This window comes from Parasteatoda tepidariorum, chromosome 6 (assembly GCF_043381705.1).
Source record: "Parasteatoda tepidariorum isolate YZ-2023 chromosome 6, CAS_Ptep_4.0, whole genome shotgun sequence".
Classification (NCBI taxonomy): Eukaryota; Metazoa; Arthropoda; class Arachnida; order Araneae; family Theridiidae; genus Parasteatoda; species Parasteatoda tepidariorum.
Genome location: NC_092209.1, coordinates 35473375 through 35489787, shown reverse-complemented (window position 1 = coordinate 35489787; position 16413 = coordinate 35473375). Strand labels below are relative to the sequence as shown.

The window sequence follows — 16413 nt, the reverse complement described above, 5'->3', positions numbered from 1 at the left end:
CATCAAGTTTAAGTACTGTACAAAAAATATTTATTCATCTGTCTTTTGATAAAATAACAGCAGGAGATAAGAAAGTAGACCAATAACGTAGACCTAAAAAATATTTTTAAGGACTGAAAAAAAAATTTCCGATTTCCGTCTTACTTCCGTCCGCGGACATTTTCGAAAGACGGAAATCCGTCCAGGGGACGGAAGACTTGCACCCATGCTAGGAGTACAGAAAAGTCTCCCAATAGTCTCCTTTTCTTGAAAATAGTTGCTTTTTTAGCCTTTTCTTCATGCCAAAAATAGTTGCATTTTAGTCGCCTGTGGCAACCCTGCTGCACAAAACCTTCGAATATGTTAAAATATTGCTGCTGAAGTCGATATAAAAGTAATTAGCATCACATGTTCATTTAAAAATTACGTCTTTATTAAACATAAGAAGGATCTAAAAACATGAAAAGCAACTATGCAGACTATTAAGTTAGAAATAATACATTAGGAACATATAATAGTACATATTTTGCATAGATAAATTGGGTAACAAATTAGACAAGCAATGTGAGATCAGATACTAAAGACTTAGTTCGATATGATAGCATACAGAGAAAAAATATCACGAAGATTTACTAAACAAATCATGAAATAATATTGTGCAAACTTGTTTTTAGATTGTTTTTAAGCTCATTAATTAATAAAAAAATTTAATTACAAGTGAAGCTTAAGTTATGTTAGACATTTTATACATATGCATTAACAATGTACATTTCCAAATAAAAATATCTGATAACATTCAACAGTAATTTATTTTAGAATAAATTAACAACTTCTATAATTTAAAATTGCAAACATTAAACATTGTCAGTAAAGTAATTTAATAGTACATATTATTTTAATATTCTTTATAACATTTAATACTTTTTTCATGCACTTAAAAAAATTGCATAGTTTTTTTGTGAATGATAATCTGTGTTTACAAGTTTGAATCAAAAACTTAATAAAAAATCATTCTTGAGAAATAATATTTTACAAAATACAGCAGTTTGGTTAAAAATTTTACCTTCATCTAATTTCTACTTTTACTAAAGAAAAATTGTTCGTCTCGGTTTTGTCTCAATTATAAAAAGCCTCAATTATTTTTATTAAACTAACTGGATCCTTAAAAAAAATGACAACAGTGATCGTAATTTTTAGGAAAAAAATTGTTTGTTTTATTCTAATTATTTGGTTTAATAAAAAATCTATGTTTCAGAATTTTACATTTTGATTAATGTTTATAGCTAACAATTTATAGAATAGGATCAAAATTTAACAAGAGGTATCAAATAGAAATGTATTTATGTTTAAATTTAATAACTAGTTTGACATATTTAAACAAAAATTGTGCATCGCAAAATTTTTTTTCTAGGATTCAGTTGAAAGTAAAAGTGCTTTGAGTAATTTGTAGAAGCAATTTAAATTACTTACATTTTAATAATTAAAATATATTAAAAATGATAAAACTAAAAATGATTACTTTACTATAAAGGAATTTAGAAAACAGGATAATTAGTTTTTAAGAAATTGTTAAAGTATACTAAAAATGATAAAAAAGGAATTTTTATGAATGATTCCTAAAAGTCTCAGTTAATTCAGAACATTAATTCATTAACCAATTATAATTTGTTTCCATAAAATTTTGAAAGTCTAAATTAATATAAAAGCAACTTTAATGTCTAAGAAAAGTTACCTAATAAGCAATTATTTTTCATGTATTATACAGATAAAACTTATAATATGTAAACATTAATAAATGCTTTCTTATTTACACATTTATAACTATTAACTAAACTGCAATACTTATTTCCATTACACATAAATGCACAATGAAATTATGGGTGATTTAAATATAAATGAAATTGATATTTTTAAAGGAGAGGGTAAAAAAAACCTTTCATGAAATTCAGAAAATTTCTGCTAGCTAAACAAGATTAGATCAGTAAAAAATGTGATCATATTTACTACCTCTAATCTCATGGGCTGCTAGTAAGAAATTCTTAATTTCAATCGAATTTTTTTAAAAGCAATTCAATCAGATATATATTTTATGCACCTGTGTATAAAATCAAGTTAATACAGTCAGTAATCGGACAACAGTTTTTAGTTTTGTTTATACAGTGCATTTTTCACTTGCATTTTTTTTTTTGGAATAACTTTTGCTCACTTTATGCCATGCAAATCATTGCATGAATAACTATATATCACAAGTTAAATAAGTATTTTAAAAAGAAAGCATAGTTAATAAAAATAGCACTAAGTTCTAAGAAACAAAAAATAAATTTAAAGTGCGGAATTAAATGTGAATTCGATAAAACACGTAAAACAGGGAAGCATGGAAAATGACATAAAATAGTTCGTACTTTGAACTTTTATGATTTACAATATTATATACAATGTTGTGGAAAAAATATAACAATATTATGTTCTTTATACAAATCAACTCAAAATATACACAAAGAGTGTTATAAAAATGAAAGTGAAACATTTGTTCCACAAAAATAATGAGATTTTATGATGCTAAGATAGTATATAAACACATAAAATTTTATAAATAAAATTTTCAGTATTTTATTATTTACAACTAAAGACAATTGATAAAATGCAAGAGGGAAAGTAATACTGAATGTGGGGCTTAGGTTGAAACATGCTAGAATGAATCATCTTTGTTCATGGTATTTTCTTTTCCTTCAATAAACTAGCCATAAGATCTCAAGTGATCTTATAACCTTCAGGTCTTATTATAAGATCAAGTGATCTTATAATAAGACCCTCAATAAACTAGCCATAAGAGACTCAACATTATCATGGAATGCATTACATTGTGATTGATTTAAAAATAGTTTGGAAAGTGAAAGAGAACATTAATTTATAAACAGAGATGTCAACCTGTAGTGATATTTTTTCATGGCACTGGAGTTATTTTTAACTTATAGTATTCTATTAGTAAAATATGTTTAAATATACAAATATTTATAATCAGGGTTTATAAAAAAGATTGCTTTAAGTTTAATTAAAATTTAACTTGTTTATTGTGACCTTCATTTAATTGTATGAGCTGGCAAGAAATTCTAAAAGGTATTTACCAAAACAGCTGATTGCAATTAAGTGTTCGATACCCTTATAGAAATCTAAAAAACCTCTCCGATTTCTGTGATACAAACCATATCTTTTTCTTATTTCTGTTATAACTGGTGTGTATGGCCTGTGGTTGGCTATTTTGTGAAAGATGCATCTTGAATGTGTGATACGTCTTTCAAACGCAAGTGATGAAAAAGATACTCCGTTTAACAAATAAATGATTTTTTAAGGTTAAAAATCTGTTGCTGTGGGCATAACTTGGGTTTAACAAGGGACTTTTTTTTAAGAAAATGTTCAAAAAATAATTTATTTGCAGTTTGCAAACATTTCTTTCTCTAGGAAAACATTTGCAACCTCTTCTAGTTCAAAAATTGGAAGTGAGATGTTTTTATAGTTCAGTTAAAGTTCAATATTTTGTTAAATATTCAATATATAAGACCATTTAAAAAAATATAAAAAAAGTAATGCCACATAAAAATTTCAAAATAAACCAAGTTCAATTTTTAAAATGTTAGAAGTAAAAGAATGACCATTATATGCACATGTCAGCACTAAAGGTTATCATTTTAACATATTTAATCTTAATTTATCAACAATTTTCATTTATACATAATTTATCATTATCATCAATCTGGAATTAAAGAGAAATCGGATGATAAATAAAATTTCACTGTTTAAAAGGATTTACTCATTTTTCCTGAGTAGTTCTTAGTAATTTTAAAAGTTTTTAGGTTTTTAAAAATTCCAGATTAAAATGAACATGCATAAGCACTTTCTAAGATCCTTTGGAATTCTAATTCATCTCACTGATACACACCTTTGACGAAAACTCAAGTCCTAAATGCAATAAAAAATAGATAACGGCAATAAAATACTTTTTTACTCAAGGCAGTTAGTGATAATCTTTTTTTGAGTGTTGCATATCTCAAACTGTTGTCATAGTTGACATATTGTGTGCAGTGTTGTTAAAAAAAAGCAAACCCTTAAGTATTTTCCAGTTCATTTCAGTGTATTGGTGATAATTTCAGTCTATATGGTTTAACAAGCATTTTAATTTAGCAAGTGAATTGTTTAAGTACCCTCTTTCTAGTCAATAAACAAGTTTGACTATACCTAACAAATTTAAGTCGATGCAAAAAAAACAAAAGGTTCGTATTTATATTGAAAAAAATGAACGGAAAGTCACTCACAAAAAATTTTATGAAAATAAGGGACCAATTAAAAAAAAAAAAGGTGAGAAATTGGATTTCTTCAGTTTTTCACAGCCCGAACAGAAATCCATAGAAATGATTAAAAATCTACAGTTGCTGACATCCCTGTATACAAAATAACTTAAATGATCTTCAGTGGTATTGATTAAAAATTTTGAGTGATCTGAATAAAGTAGGAAAATCCAATAGATATGACATGTAGAGTTATTTGATGTAGACATTGGAAAAGAATTAAAGCCCGTTCATGGTTTATTACATGTTTTTAATATAACATGCAATTAAATCAGAAGAATATAAAATCATAAATAAATTTAAGCTTAAAATACTTTGTATTACATAATTTAAGATTAGTTGCATAGTTTCAAACATGTTTAAATAGCTTTACATTTAATAAGCTTTAAAAACACATGTTTACTAAAAATCTTTAGCAGATCATATGATTAGGTCACAGGAATATAAAATTGTAAATAAATAAATGCTTCAAATATTGCATAATTTAATGTAATCAATAGCATAGTTTCAAATATGTTTAAACTGCTTTAAGTTTAATTAGGTTTAGAAATACATGTTTATTATATGTCTTTAATAGATCATATAATTAGGTCTGAGGAACATAAAATCATATATATTCAAATGTTTTAAATATTTTGTCTTTAACACTATTAGTTGCATAGTTTCAAACATGTTTAAACTGCTTTAAATATATTTAGCTTTAGAAATATATATTTATTACATGTTTTCAATAGATCATATAATTAGGTTCAATGAATATAAAATCACCAATACATATGATTAGGTCAGAGGAATATAAAAATATGTTTAAACAGCTTTAAGTTTAATTAGCTTTAGAAATACCTGTTGATTATCTGTCTAAAATAGATCATGTAATTAGGTCCAAGGAACATGAAATCAAAAATATACATATATTTCAAATATTATAGATTGCATAACAATGTCAACAGTTGCATAGTTTCAAACATGTTTAAACTGCTTCAAGTTTAATTAGTTTTAGGAATACATACTTATTACGTTTTCAATAGATCATATGATTACATCTGATGAAAATAAAATCACAAACACATACAAGCTTCAAATATTTTGAACAGCATATTTATTGTCAACAGTTGCATAGTTTCAAAGAGTTAAACCTAATTGCTTTAAGCCAAATTAGCTTCACAAATAATCAGAAATAGGTTATTTAAAACTTTTTTACGAGGTGTGCATAGGTAATGTTTATTTATTTCTTTAGCAAAAAGAAAATTTTATGAGGACAATGTACTGAAGATATATTTCTAAATTACAGATTGATATATGACATATTACGCATTGATTTAAAAAAGGCATTAACAAAACAAAATAAACCGCAAAATTTATAAAAATATTTTTAAATATGCTTTAATTTCTAAGAAAATCTAAGGTGGCCACTCTCCAGACGTATAAAAATTTAGAGATTTATAAAGTAAAATTTTAAGAGTTTCATGGTTTAAATTAGTGTATTAGTAGTAGTTTTTTAAAATTTTAGATGCATATACCTGCATTTACACATAATTTATAAATAATAAAGAGAAACATATACAAAACATTTTCTTAAAATTGCTAATTTTTCTCTTTAAAATTTCATGATACTAAACAAAATAATCTCTACATAGTAAATTTATTATTATTTGTACAGAAAGCTCTAGGTATGAATTAATAGTAAAACTTTTTTGCAAATTTTAATAAAATTAAAAATAAAAGTATTTATTAAAATAGCATTGATTACAACAAAAATAAATGATATCATTAAAATAATTTATGTTTGATTATGAAGATCATATAAACAAGTTTTATTGTATAATAATAGATTAAAACACTAACAGTAAAATTGTATGCGATAATTATGAAATATATTTAAAAAATGTTTAATTGTGAATTTTCTCGAGCGTTGCATGTTTTCTCTTATAGCAATAAGTGGCCACCTAAATATTTATTATTTTCTTCTTAAATATTATTTACTTAGATTAAGAAACATTCTAAAGACTTGATGCATAATATAAATTCTCTCTTGTGTAATTCTGATGCATAAAATTAGATTTAATCAAGCAGCTAAAAATGTAGTAACCAATAAATACAGTCTTCGAATAAAATATTAACTCGTGGAGATCATTAAATATTTATTCTTATATAAATAAAAAAAGTACAGTAAAATTAGTAAATTGAGGATTAGTGTGTTATACAAAAAGTGTTTTATTCATTCACTATACATCTATAATTTTTTATCAATTCTTTCAATTGAAATTTTCCGCTTACTATTAAAACAGTTATTATAAAATCTTTTGACAGGCTAATTGTATGTTTTGTATAGAAAATAGTTTCCGATAAAATACTCTCAAAATTTACAGTTCAAAAGCAAACATGGCCTTATCAAATAGGAAGAAAGTGACATTAATAAGATTTGCAAATATTACAGCATAAAACACAGAAATTGTTCAAAAGCTTTCTTTTTTTCATGAACATGGAAAGAAAATTGTTACACAATACCACACATTTCTCTACAAATATACAACAGCTTTCAATGTGCCCTTATAATATTCGTGCAATAGTTTTTTTTAAAAAAAAATTCTCTAATGAGAATTTTTCCCATTCTTAGAGTTTTTACACTTCAAGCTGCGCTGACGTGATAGCTGATTGGTGGATCCATGCCTCATTCGATTGGATCCCTCGTTGACTAGAGGGGAGTACTCAGTTGTCGGCTCTTTTTCCGTAGGTGACCCTAAAGTTAGGCTTGACATTGACGATGACAAATTCATGGTGGATGAAACACTTAATGTACTTGGGTACTGAGTTAAGTCATGAACTTCACCATCCTCAATTGGTAGACAAGTTTCTACCATTGCTTCTAAGCAATTGGTGAATAGTTCTGCATTGTCAAGATTTGTCTGTGACTAGAAAATGAAATTGTTAAAGCCAATTTTAAGATTATTATTAAATTGAGATAAATTAAGAGCAGAAATAAAAAAAAAATTTCAACTAATATATTTTTAAACTCTGTAGATGGGAAAAAATTAAGCCTTTTTATTATTAAATTTCTTCTGTAGATTATAAGTAATTGGTAAATTAATCTGCCTTTTACTTATAAAGAAGAAATAAAAAAAAAAAACATTATTCAAATAATTTTTATAGGATCAGAGATAAGAAAAAATGTTTCTGTTTTCATTATTAAATTCTTTATTGTTTCTGAGCCTTTGGTTAATAAAATTTGCATTGCCAAGAATTATCTGCTAGTAGAAAATGAGATTTTTTAAAACTACTAAGATTTCATATTCAAAGCGGAAATAATCATTTTTATAATTTAAAGAATTTTTTTAAACTCTGCAGATAAGAATTAATTTTTATGTTTTTTCTTATCATTAAATTTTTTAAACACTACTTACAAAAACTGTTAGCAACTCCTTTATTCAATACTCATTTTTTTTTTTTTAAAAAAAAGTTAATAGTGCAAAAAAAAAAGTTTATCTACATATCAAAATAATATATAAAAAAATAAAGTTATTGATTCATTTTTTTAAAAAAAAAAGTTCATAGCGCAAAAAATAAAGTTTATATATCAAAATAATATAAAAATAAAGTTCTTGATTCATTTTGTTAAAAAAAAGTTCATAGTGCAAAAAATAAAGTTTATCTATGTATCAAAATAATATATATAAAAATAAAGTTGTTGATTCATTTTTTTAAAAAAAAGTTCATAGTGCAAAAAATAAAGTTGATACTTACACAAATAGTAACAGCACAGGCATTTGACTGAAAATAATAAAAATAAGAACTTTAAATACAAAATGTAACTTTTTGATAAACAATTAAAGTAAAATTAAATAATTTAGAAAAGAAAAATAAAATAATTAAAAAAAATTTATTAAGGGAGTTCTACCTTTGTAAATGGTCCAGCAAATCGCCACAGACCTCCAAATCCAAAAGCTGTTGAGAAAAAACATAAATCTGAATTTTTACAATAGTTATGAAATCATTAGAAATAAAAATGTAAAAAAGATTATTATTTTTAATGACAGTTTCACTTGTAGCTGTGAGAATATCAAGCACTTTGAGTTTCTCAAGAAAATATATGAGAACAGTTTGTGAAACGCTCTAAAAAGCTTTAATTTATAATTCAAAATGTTTTTATACTGATGATTGAAAAATTAAGTATACAGAAACAACAAATTCAGAAACAATATTTTTTATTTCTTAAAAATAAAATGTATGGTAGTATGGAAAAAATTAAGTCTAATTAAGATAAAATTAAGTCTAATTGAGATAAGATTTACGACTTAATATAAAGTGCATTTCAGTTTATAGAAATTTCTGTTCAATAACAAAATTTTTTTGCTGAATAACAAGGAATTAAACATGTTTTTCGATCGGAAAAATAACACATGAAAGTTCATTGCAAAAGCTCAATAAGTTCAAATAACAAATTGCTTAGATTAAAAAAAGTTTGTTTATTAACGATAGCTTTAATAAAGAGAGTCAATGTTGCAAAACCTTTTTTACATTAATCCATTAAAACCATTTTTACATAATTATTAACATTGTTACTTAAAATACATTTTACAAATTACATTGTTATTAAATACAAGTTTACAAAATGTAAGACTTACTTTGCAAATAATGCAACTGTTGTTGACTGCTATCTTCGCATGATATCATGTTTTGAATGATGCTTTGAACAGCGGATAAAATTACCTGATCATGGCACAAAGACAAAACACTTGTAATTTTGGAATCCAGAAGACTGTGTCTAAAATTCGCAAAGAAAAACACATATAAATGTTCATAAGTAAAAATGAAATATAACACAGATTACTCATAAATTAAGTAATAATAATTCATACATCACAGGAAATACTCGAGCAAATACAACAGATGCTTCTGCTAAGTATTCGTATAGGACTTGCATTTCATTTTCATCAGTAGTGTTCCTTACAAGTGTTGCCTGAAATAAAGAAAAAACAATTCCATATTGCATGATAACAATAATGTACTTCGAAATGTTGTAATGCAGTGTTTTCACTAAGGAGCGAGAACGCGAGAATCTCGCATATTTTTTTCTTTTCTCGCATTAAAAAATGATTACCGCGAGAAAATCGCGCATTCCATAAACCAATTTAAAAATTCGCGAATTTCTCGCATTTTGAAAAAACTTTCTCATTGCGCCATTTAGAATAAAATCCGTTTCACTTTTCTTCTTGGATCTTTCTCTATTTTCAATATCTGCCCCATCCCTATTTACCAGGATTTTTCAGAACCTTTAAGAACAACAGAACACCATCCCTCCGAACCTCTTTCAGAACGCATTTCTCTGCAACCACGTGTTTACCGTAAGGTTTCTTCATGTAAGACGTTCAAATTTTTTGCGCATTAATGCAAGATGGACAAATACCTTGTAAAGGCAATATCTTCTACTCCGAAACGGACAAATGAGAATGAAACAAATGTGGGTAGAAACGATCAAAACGAAACAAATACGCATTTGAGCAACCTAATGAGAATAGCTGATGAAAAAGTAGATGTAGAACATTTTCCATATGATGATGCAGCAAAAATATTCAATGCTTTGAAAATTAGAAGATGTTAAAAATGTATTATAATTAAAGAAATGATTTTTTTTCAAGTCTCTTTGTGTTTTTCTTTTAATTTTTAGAAATCTCACTTAACTTTTTGAAATCTCACCCTGTTTTTGAGAAAGGGTGAGAAATTCTCACCCATTTTTTCTCTGCGATGAAAACACTGTAATGTGTATATTTATTTATAAATATAAAATTACTAGGTGGCTGAGCCCCCTGTTCGCTACCGCTCACCAACCCAGATGATTGCTTCACAATAATAGTTTTTTCTTGGCAGAAAACAGTTTTTCTACTAAAGTTAAAATTATTCACTTAACATCTATGTACCAAAAGGAGTTATGTTTACCTATGCACTTGCGCCTCTATTTCCAAATATTACTATCTATTAGTATTAAAAACATTTAGATCTCTTGGTGAACAGAAGTGATTTTTCTAATTATCATTTTTTAAAATAACATTTATATTCTTATAACATTATATTGTTCAAACAAATTTTATGAGTTCACAAACATAATTTAAAATTTACGCTAATAATAGCAGTACTGGAAAATAACTTTAAATTAGGAATACAAAAATATTTAAAGGAAAACAATGCCTTTACGACTTTTGTTAATTTTATGCTGATGACAACCTAAACAATATAGAAATGAATGGGGGAAAACTGGATCCTACCACCTGATTTTCTGGCCAATAAAAATGTGCCAACAACAATGGAAAACGGTGTTAGACCATTACGATTTTATGTTATATAGGGATATTTAAATAAATTGCCAGTGATTGATATTATACTTTAGAAATCTATCGATTAAAAATTGATTTTGAAAGATAATGTTTGTCTGAGTGGCAATATTTTACATTTTACAAAAAACTCAAAAATGTTAAAAAAAGATAGGGGGAAAAAAAACAGAAAATCATAAATATGAAGTAGATTTTCATGCCCAATAATTTAATATTAAAAGAAAAAAAAAGAGTTGAAATGAAATTACAGCATCAAAAAATGGTTAATGGATCTGAAACAAAGGGAATATAAAATAGAAAAATCAACAAAAATAGTTATACAAATTGAAGGAAGTCTTAAAAGTTTAAATACCAAAACTGTGAGAACTAAAGCTTGGGTGGGAAAGTCGACTAGAATTTCAGGATCTAAAAGGACATTATCTTCATTAGAAACTCTGGATGCTCCTTCTTTGTGGGCACTGGAGTCTTCATCTTGGTCATCTAGTTCTGGAGTCATTCTACCTCCTTCTTCGCTCTTCTGAGCCTTGGGAGTGGGCATGGAACTACTTCGCTGTGTTTTGAAACGAGGGCGCAATATCTGAGCATCAATATCCAAGCTTCGCCAGAACTTGTTTTCCTTTGGCTGAGGCTAAAAAAAATAACAATTATCTTATTTTAAACCAACTCCATCTTATTTTTGCACCCAAATAGAGAGCACCATAAATCAGACAAGATAGTAAAAACAATATATACATTAGGCTTAAAGGCTTTGTATCACAAGTGAATAAAAATGGAGTTGGCCCACAAATCAAATGAGGCCGAGAGTAAAGCCGAGAAAATAAAATGATATTTCATATAGTTGCCAATACAGATAGGAAAAAACTCAGTAGATTTTGCAAAATACTATAATAGTAATAGTATATTTAGTAAATATTGTTGCAAAATATACTAAATATTTTACACATAGGAAATTTTAGGGATTTTTATAGTCATCAAAATAGAAATACTGCAATATTTTCCAGTTACGATTTAACATTAAATGATCTTGAAATGTTATGTATTATGCTTATTCATAATTTAAATATTAATAGCCATTTAATTCATCAAAGAGAGTTAACTGAATTTTATAAATGAGGCTCGTTTCATAACATATTAGTGACACATACTTAAATATTCAAGCAAGCAATAATTTGCACAAAAATTCAATTTAAATAGGGATTTTTTAAGGAAACTTACTCAATTTTAGAGAATTTTCTAAAATGTACAAAAATTAGGAGAATTTTTATTAAACCAGTAGACTAGGAGAAACTGGCAAAATCCAGCAGTCTACTGGAACAATACATTTTGTCTTGGGTCTAATTTGGTTGTTACACCAAGTAATCAATAGTTCTAATTTGATTTAATCTGAATTATTTCCAGATAATCACAGCTAAACCATACTTATTTAAAAAAAAATTATGCCAAACATTAGAATGCTATAAACCAAAAAAAACCTATATGACTCTAATTAAGGTTTGAATTAATAGTTAATAGCAATAACTCTGATCAGAGAAAGTTTTTACAAAGTCTCATAGACATGCAACAGGGAATTTCATAAAAGTTAAATAATATTGACAAAATAACACTGGATAACGTAAGGTTGACTTCTAAACAAAGATTGAATAATTATTATACAGCTTGATTCTTACTTGTTGCACTGGTGACTGCTTGTTCTGTTTTGCTTGAAATAAAGCATTTTGATCAAGCGTGTCCCATGATTTATGTCTTCTGTTGACTGGTGTAACAGGAAGAGTTTGTTGAATGCAGTTGGCAGGTGGAGGACCATGGGGTGAAGTCTGTGCAGAATTGGAAGACGGTGAAGGAGTTGGTGGACTAGGATTACTTGGAGAAGTAGAAACTTGAGTCAATACAGTTGGGTGTAATTCTGTGGCAAACGCTTCAGCGCTAGGTGACTCAGAAATAACTCTAGTAATTCGGTGCTTTAAATGACATCTGCTGCGTACTTCCTCTGACACAGATACCAGTGCTAAAAAAATGAGATAAGAATTAAAAAAGCAGTTTCTATTTTCCCTAAATAATAAACAGATATGTTTTTGCCATTTTAAGGATAAAGGACACGACAATTTGTTTGACAACACAAGGAAATGTGGGTTTAGAATTTGATACAAATATCATTAATATCGCCAAAACTCTTTTAAATAATAAAAAGAATGAATTTCATGTTCTAATAAAAAACCTATAGTAAAACTTTAGTGTGCCATTAGTGAAGCTTCAGTTCAACATAGAAGTAGAAGTAACAATTTAAAAAAAACAAAAAACATATGATTTATTTTTTAAAAAAATAGGACAACTAAAAATAAATTAATTTATGCATATTTTTTTAATATAATCATTTAATAATTAAAATTTTACCTTTATTAATAACTTACTTCAAATAAAAATTTTTATCAACAAAATTCTTCTGCTTCGTTCCCGCATTTTTGTTTTATTTCAGTTATAGAACGTTGGTTGCCGTGATCAGTCATTGACTTGGCACTAGATACTTTACTCATCAGGTTCAAGAAGGTTGGAAGAAAAGTTTATCAGGTTTTGCTTGTGGTGCATTTTAATTTAATTTGGTTGCCTATGCTTTTTTTTGTTCAAAAGTCTTTTAGGCTTTGTATTCAGAAAATGCATCCTTATAAAATTTAATTATTGTTTGAGTGATGCAAACATCCATAACCTTTCCTTTTACACCATTTTTGATAATTCTTATGCATTTGATGGTGTGAAGGTTCATTCTTGATTTTCAAATGTGACAATTCTTTTATTAACAGAGAAACCTCTTTCAACTGCCCATGACAAAATGTATGACAGGCTTTGACAAGAACAGATTAGAAAACTGTATCAGGAAAGATCCTGATTATCTTTTAATTATAAAACTTTGTTCCAAAAGTAATCAATGGGTTTCCATGAATTTCTAGAGTAACTTCATTTTTTAGAAAGTCATCATAAAAAAGGTCCTTCAGATAGAGATTCCACTCATCTGTAACTTTCTTAATAGAATCCTCAATTAAAGCAACAAATTTTCAAAAGCAGTGCAGATTTTTCGGATTCTTTACACATTATGGGATGAAAAATCTATCAGTTTTGCACAATGATTTTGCTGTGTTGGAAAAGATTGATTGCAAAATAGGATTTATAAGATTATTTAGGTAATATAAAGCAAAACAGGAGGTTTAAAGTTTTAAAAAAATATATAGAAAATACAGAATTTATAGAGACTTTGACCCTGCGTTAATAACTAGACCAAATCAAATTAAAATTAAATTTTTAGTGCAAATATTAATACAATATGCTTGAGTAACCAAAGGAAAAAAAAACATTGAAAGGTTACAAGTTTGCTTATTGGCAGTAATATCACTAGGACAAAGAGTTCCGTAAATGATATGGTAAAGTAAAGTATTTCAGCAACAGCTCATTGTAGGCCAGATGGGTAATGGTGGCTTACAATTTTATGACCAACAGCATGATTGTCAGTAATGCAAAACAATGTGGTCAGTAATGCCCAAAGCCACTTTTATTTCCCAGACAAGCTGGTATCTATCGATTTGAAGCTTTGTAGGCTTCAAGCTGACATTGAGATTTTATCCCCAGTCCTTTAGCTTAGTGCCTTTAACCATTGAGTTATCACGGCTCAATCATAACGTAAGAGGTTGAAAATAAACAAAATATATTAATATAATATAATAGTAGTAAAATCAAATTGTTTACCAAATATGATTATGGTTCAATTTAAAAAAAAATATATTATTTGATTACTGTCAAAAATAGAAACATATGAACCCCTGCCTACATTAAAAGTAAATCTGCGCAATCATTTTAATGAGATTGGTGACATAATTTTAATCTAAAGTTATTACTTACCGGCAAGATAGGCAACACTTTCAGGAGTAACTTGGAACTTGTCCCTACAAATCAAGATCAGATGACTAAGAAACTTTTAATAACTTTGGTACATTAATAGAAGCAATGTAAAAATAAGCATGCAACTTAGTATATTTTACTGGTTGAGTAAATAATTAAATGGGCACAAAGAGTTTAAATATATAATTTTTATCAGTAAATTTACTTTAGTGAAGTAATTTAAAAGTTTCTCTCAGTGAAAAAAGAAATAGTTTTTTTTGTATGATTTTGACAGAATGTTAATTTGATTTTTACATTGTTACATTTTTCTAAAAATGTATAATATATATAGGGTGGTATATATGTAAAGGCTGGTAGAAAGGCAGCAGATTTTGTACAGGAATGTGTGGTAATGACACATCAGCATGAATCAGAGAAATCTGAAAAGACAAGTGAAGACTTAAAAGAAAAAAAAAATATTTTCAGTTTACAATAGGTATGTTAAGTGGATAACAAGCTATATGATGGGAAAAAGCATCAGTAATAGATAGAAAAATAAATAGACTCTCCTTTGGTAATTCAGTATTACGCCTGGAAGCATAAAATGATTCACTTGTGCTTAGCTTCCGATGAAGACGCTCCGAGTTCTATCCTGGAATCACTCCCTGTACATTTTTTGCAGCAGCTAATCCATTTCCTTGAGCAGTCCCATACATAAAATGCAACAACAGGGCTGCCACAGGAAAAATACCCCAAAAAAGTTGCTTAAGTAGCATAAAATTTTTAAAAAAGTAGCAAAAAAAGTAGCCTGTAAGCAAAAAAAAAAAGTCGCAAAGAAGTAGTATAATAAAAATTTACATTAGGTAATAATATAATAGGTAGGCATGAATAAGTAACAAGCCTGAAAAAGATAGATATGAATAAACAAAAATCAAATAATCTAGACTATTTATTAAAAACAAATACAATTTTTAAAAAATAATTTACAATTTATGCTTTTGGCTTTTTATTGAAGAAAGATTCTATTAAATTAGATTTTCTCTTGTTGACAACCCTATTTAGCCTATTTTCTTCTTGCTCACACTCTCTCTCTTTTTCTTTCAATTTGAGACTACCTTCTATCATACCCTGTGCTATCCGAATGCTCTCAATATTTTTATCATCAATTGCCAGTTTCAACCTCTTATTTGCCTCTTTAAAAAGTTCATCAGCTGATTTTCCAATTTCCTTTCGTTCTCGGTTGACTATCTTTGCTTTCTCTTCCAATTTTTTGACTGACCCTTTTAAATTTAACAAATTTTCTTCCTGCTTTTTCTTTTCTTTAAGATTTTCTTCATTTTCTCTTTCTACTCTCAGCTCTTCTTCTTTTTCTGATCATCAAGATAAAGTTGATATGATTTACGTGCACCATAAGCTAAGTTTAAAAGATCTTTAGTTATTGGAATTTCTGAAACCTTAGAATGAAGTTTAATGGAATCTCTGATCAGTAATCGGTCATTCAGAACTCGCTCTGACATTGAAGATTTATCTTCAGATAAAACTCTACGGGACACTGAAAATCCTCTTTCTACCTCACTGTTTCCATGAGATAATGATAAACAAACTTTACTAAGTTTACTTAAAGATGGATATTTTAAGAGCCCCAAATCTGTTTTTTTATATATGATATTCTGCCAAAAATGATCAATTCTTATATTACAACTGAGAGAACTAAAGTCACTTTCTGTTTGTAAAATCCTCCACTCATCTTTCACATCAACTTCCTTTACATCAATAAATGTAAAGTTTCTTGCGATTTTGCCTATAGCAGAGACACTTTTTTCAAGAGCTATGCGCCCAATAGACAAACAACGTAAATCTGTCAGCAAACTGTCTCTTTTAGAAATATTATTCCATATATA

General features: G+C 27.3%; 1 protein-coding gene across 6 annotated transcripts in view; it reads right to left on the bottom strand.

The window, feature by feature from the left end:
• Positions 1-6786: 6786 nt before the first annotated feature.
• The window catches only part of LOC107441282 (neurofibromin 1), a 99033-nt gene continuing 89406 nt past the window's right edge, over positions 6787-16413 (bottom strand). For all 6 annotated transcript variants that reach the window (XM_016054481.3, XM_016054483.3, XM_016054484.3 and 3 more), the window contains exons 51-58: positions 14534-14577; positions 12316-12653; positions 11001-11276; positions 9179-9279; positions 8945-9084; positions 8218-8264; positions 8064-8090; positions 6787-7234 (exon numbers count right to left, since the gene is read on the bottom strand). In XM_016054481.3, the coding sequence (XP_015909967.2) occupies positions 6914-7234; positions 8064-8090; positions 8218-8264; positions 8945-9084; positions 9179-9279; positions 11001-11276; positions 12316-12653; positions 14534-14577 (1294 nt within the window). In that variant the 3' untranslated portion in view covers positions 6787-6913. The remainder of the gene's footprint in view (positions 7235-8063; positions 8091-8217; positions 8265-8944; positions 9085-9178; positions 9280-11000; positions 11277-12315; positions 12654-14533; positions 14578-16413) is intronic.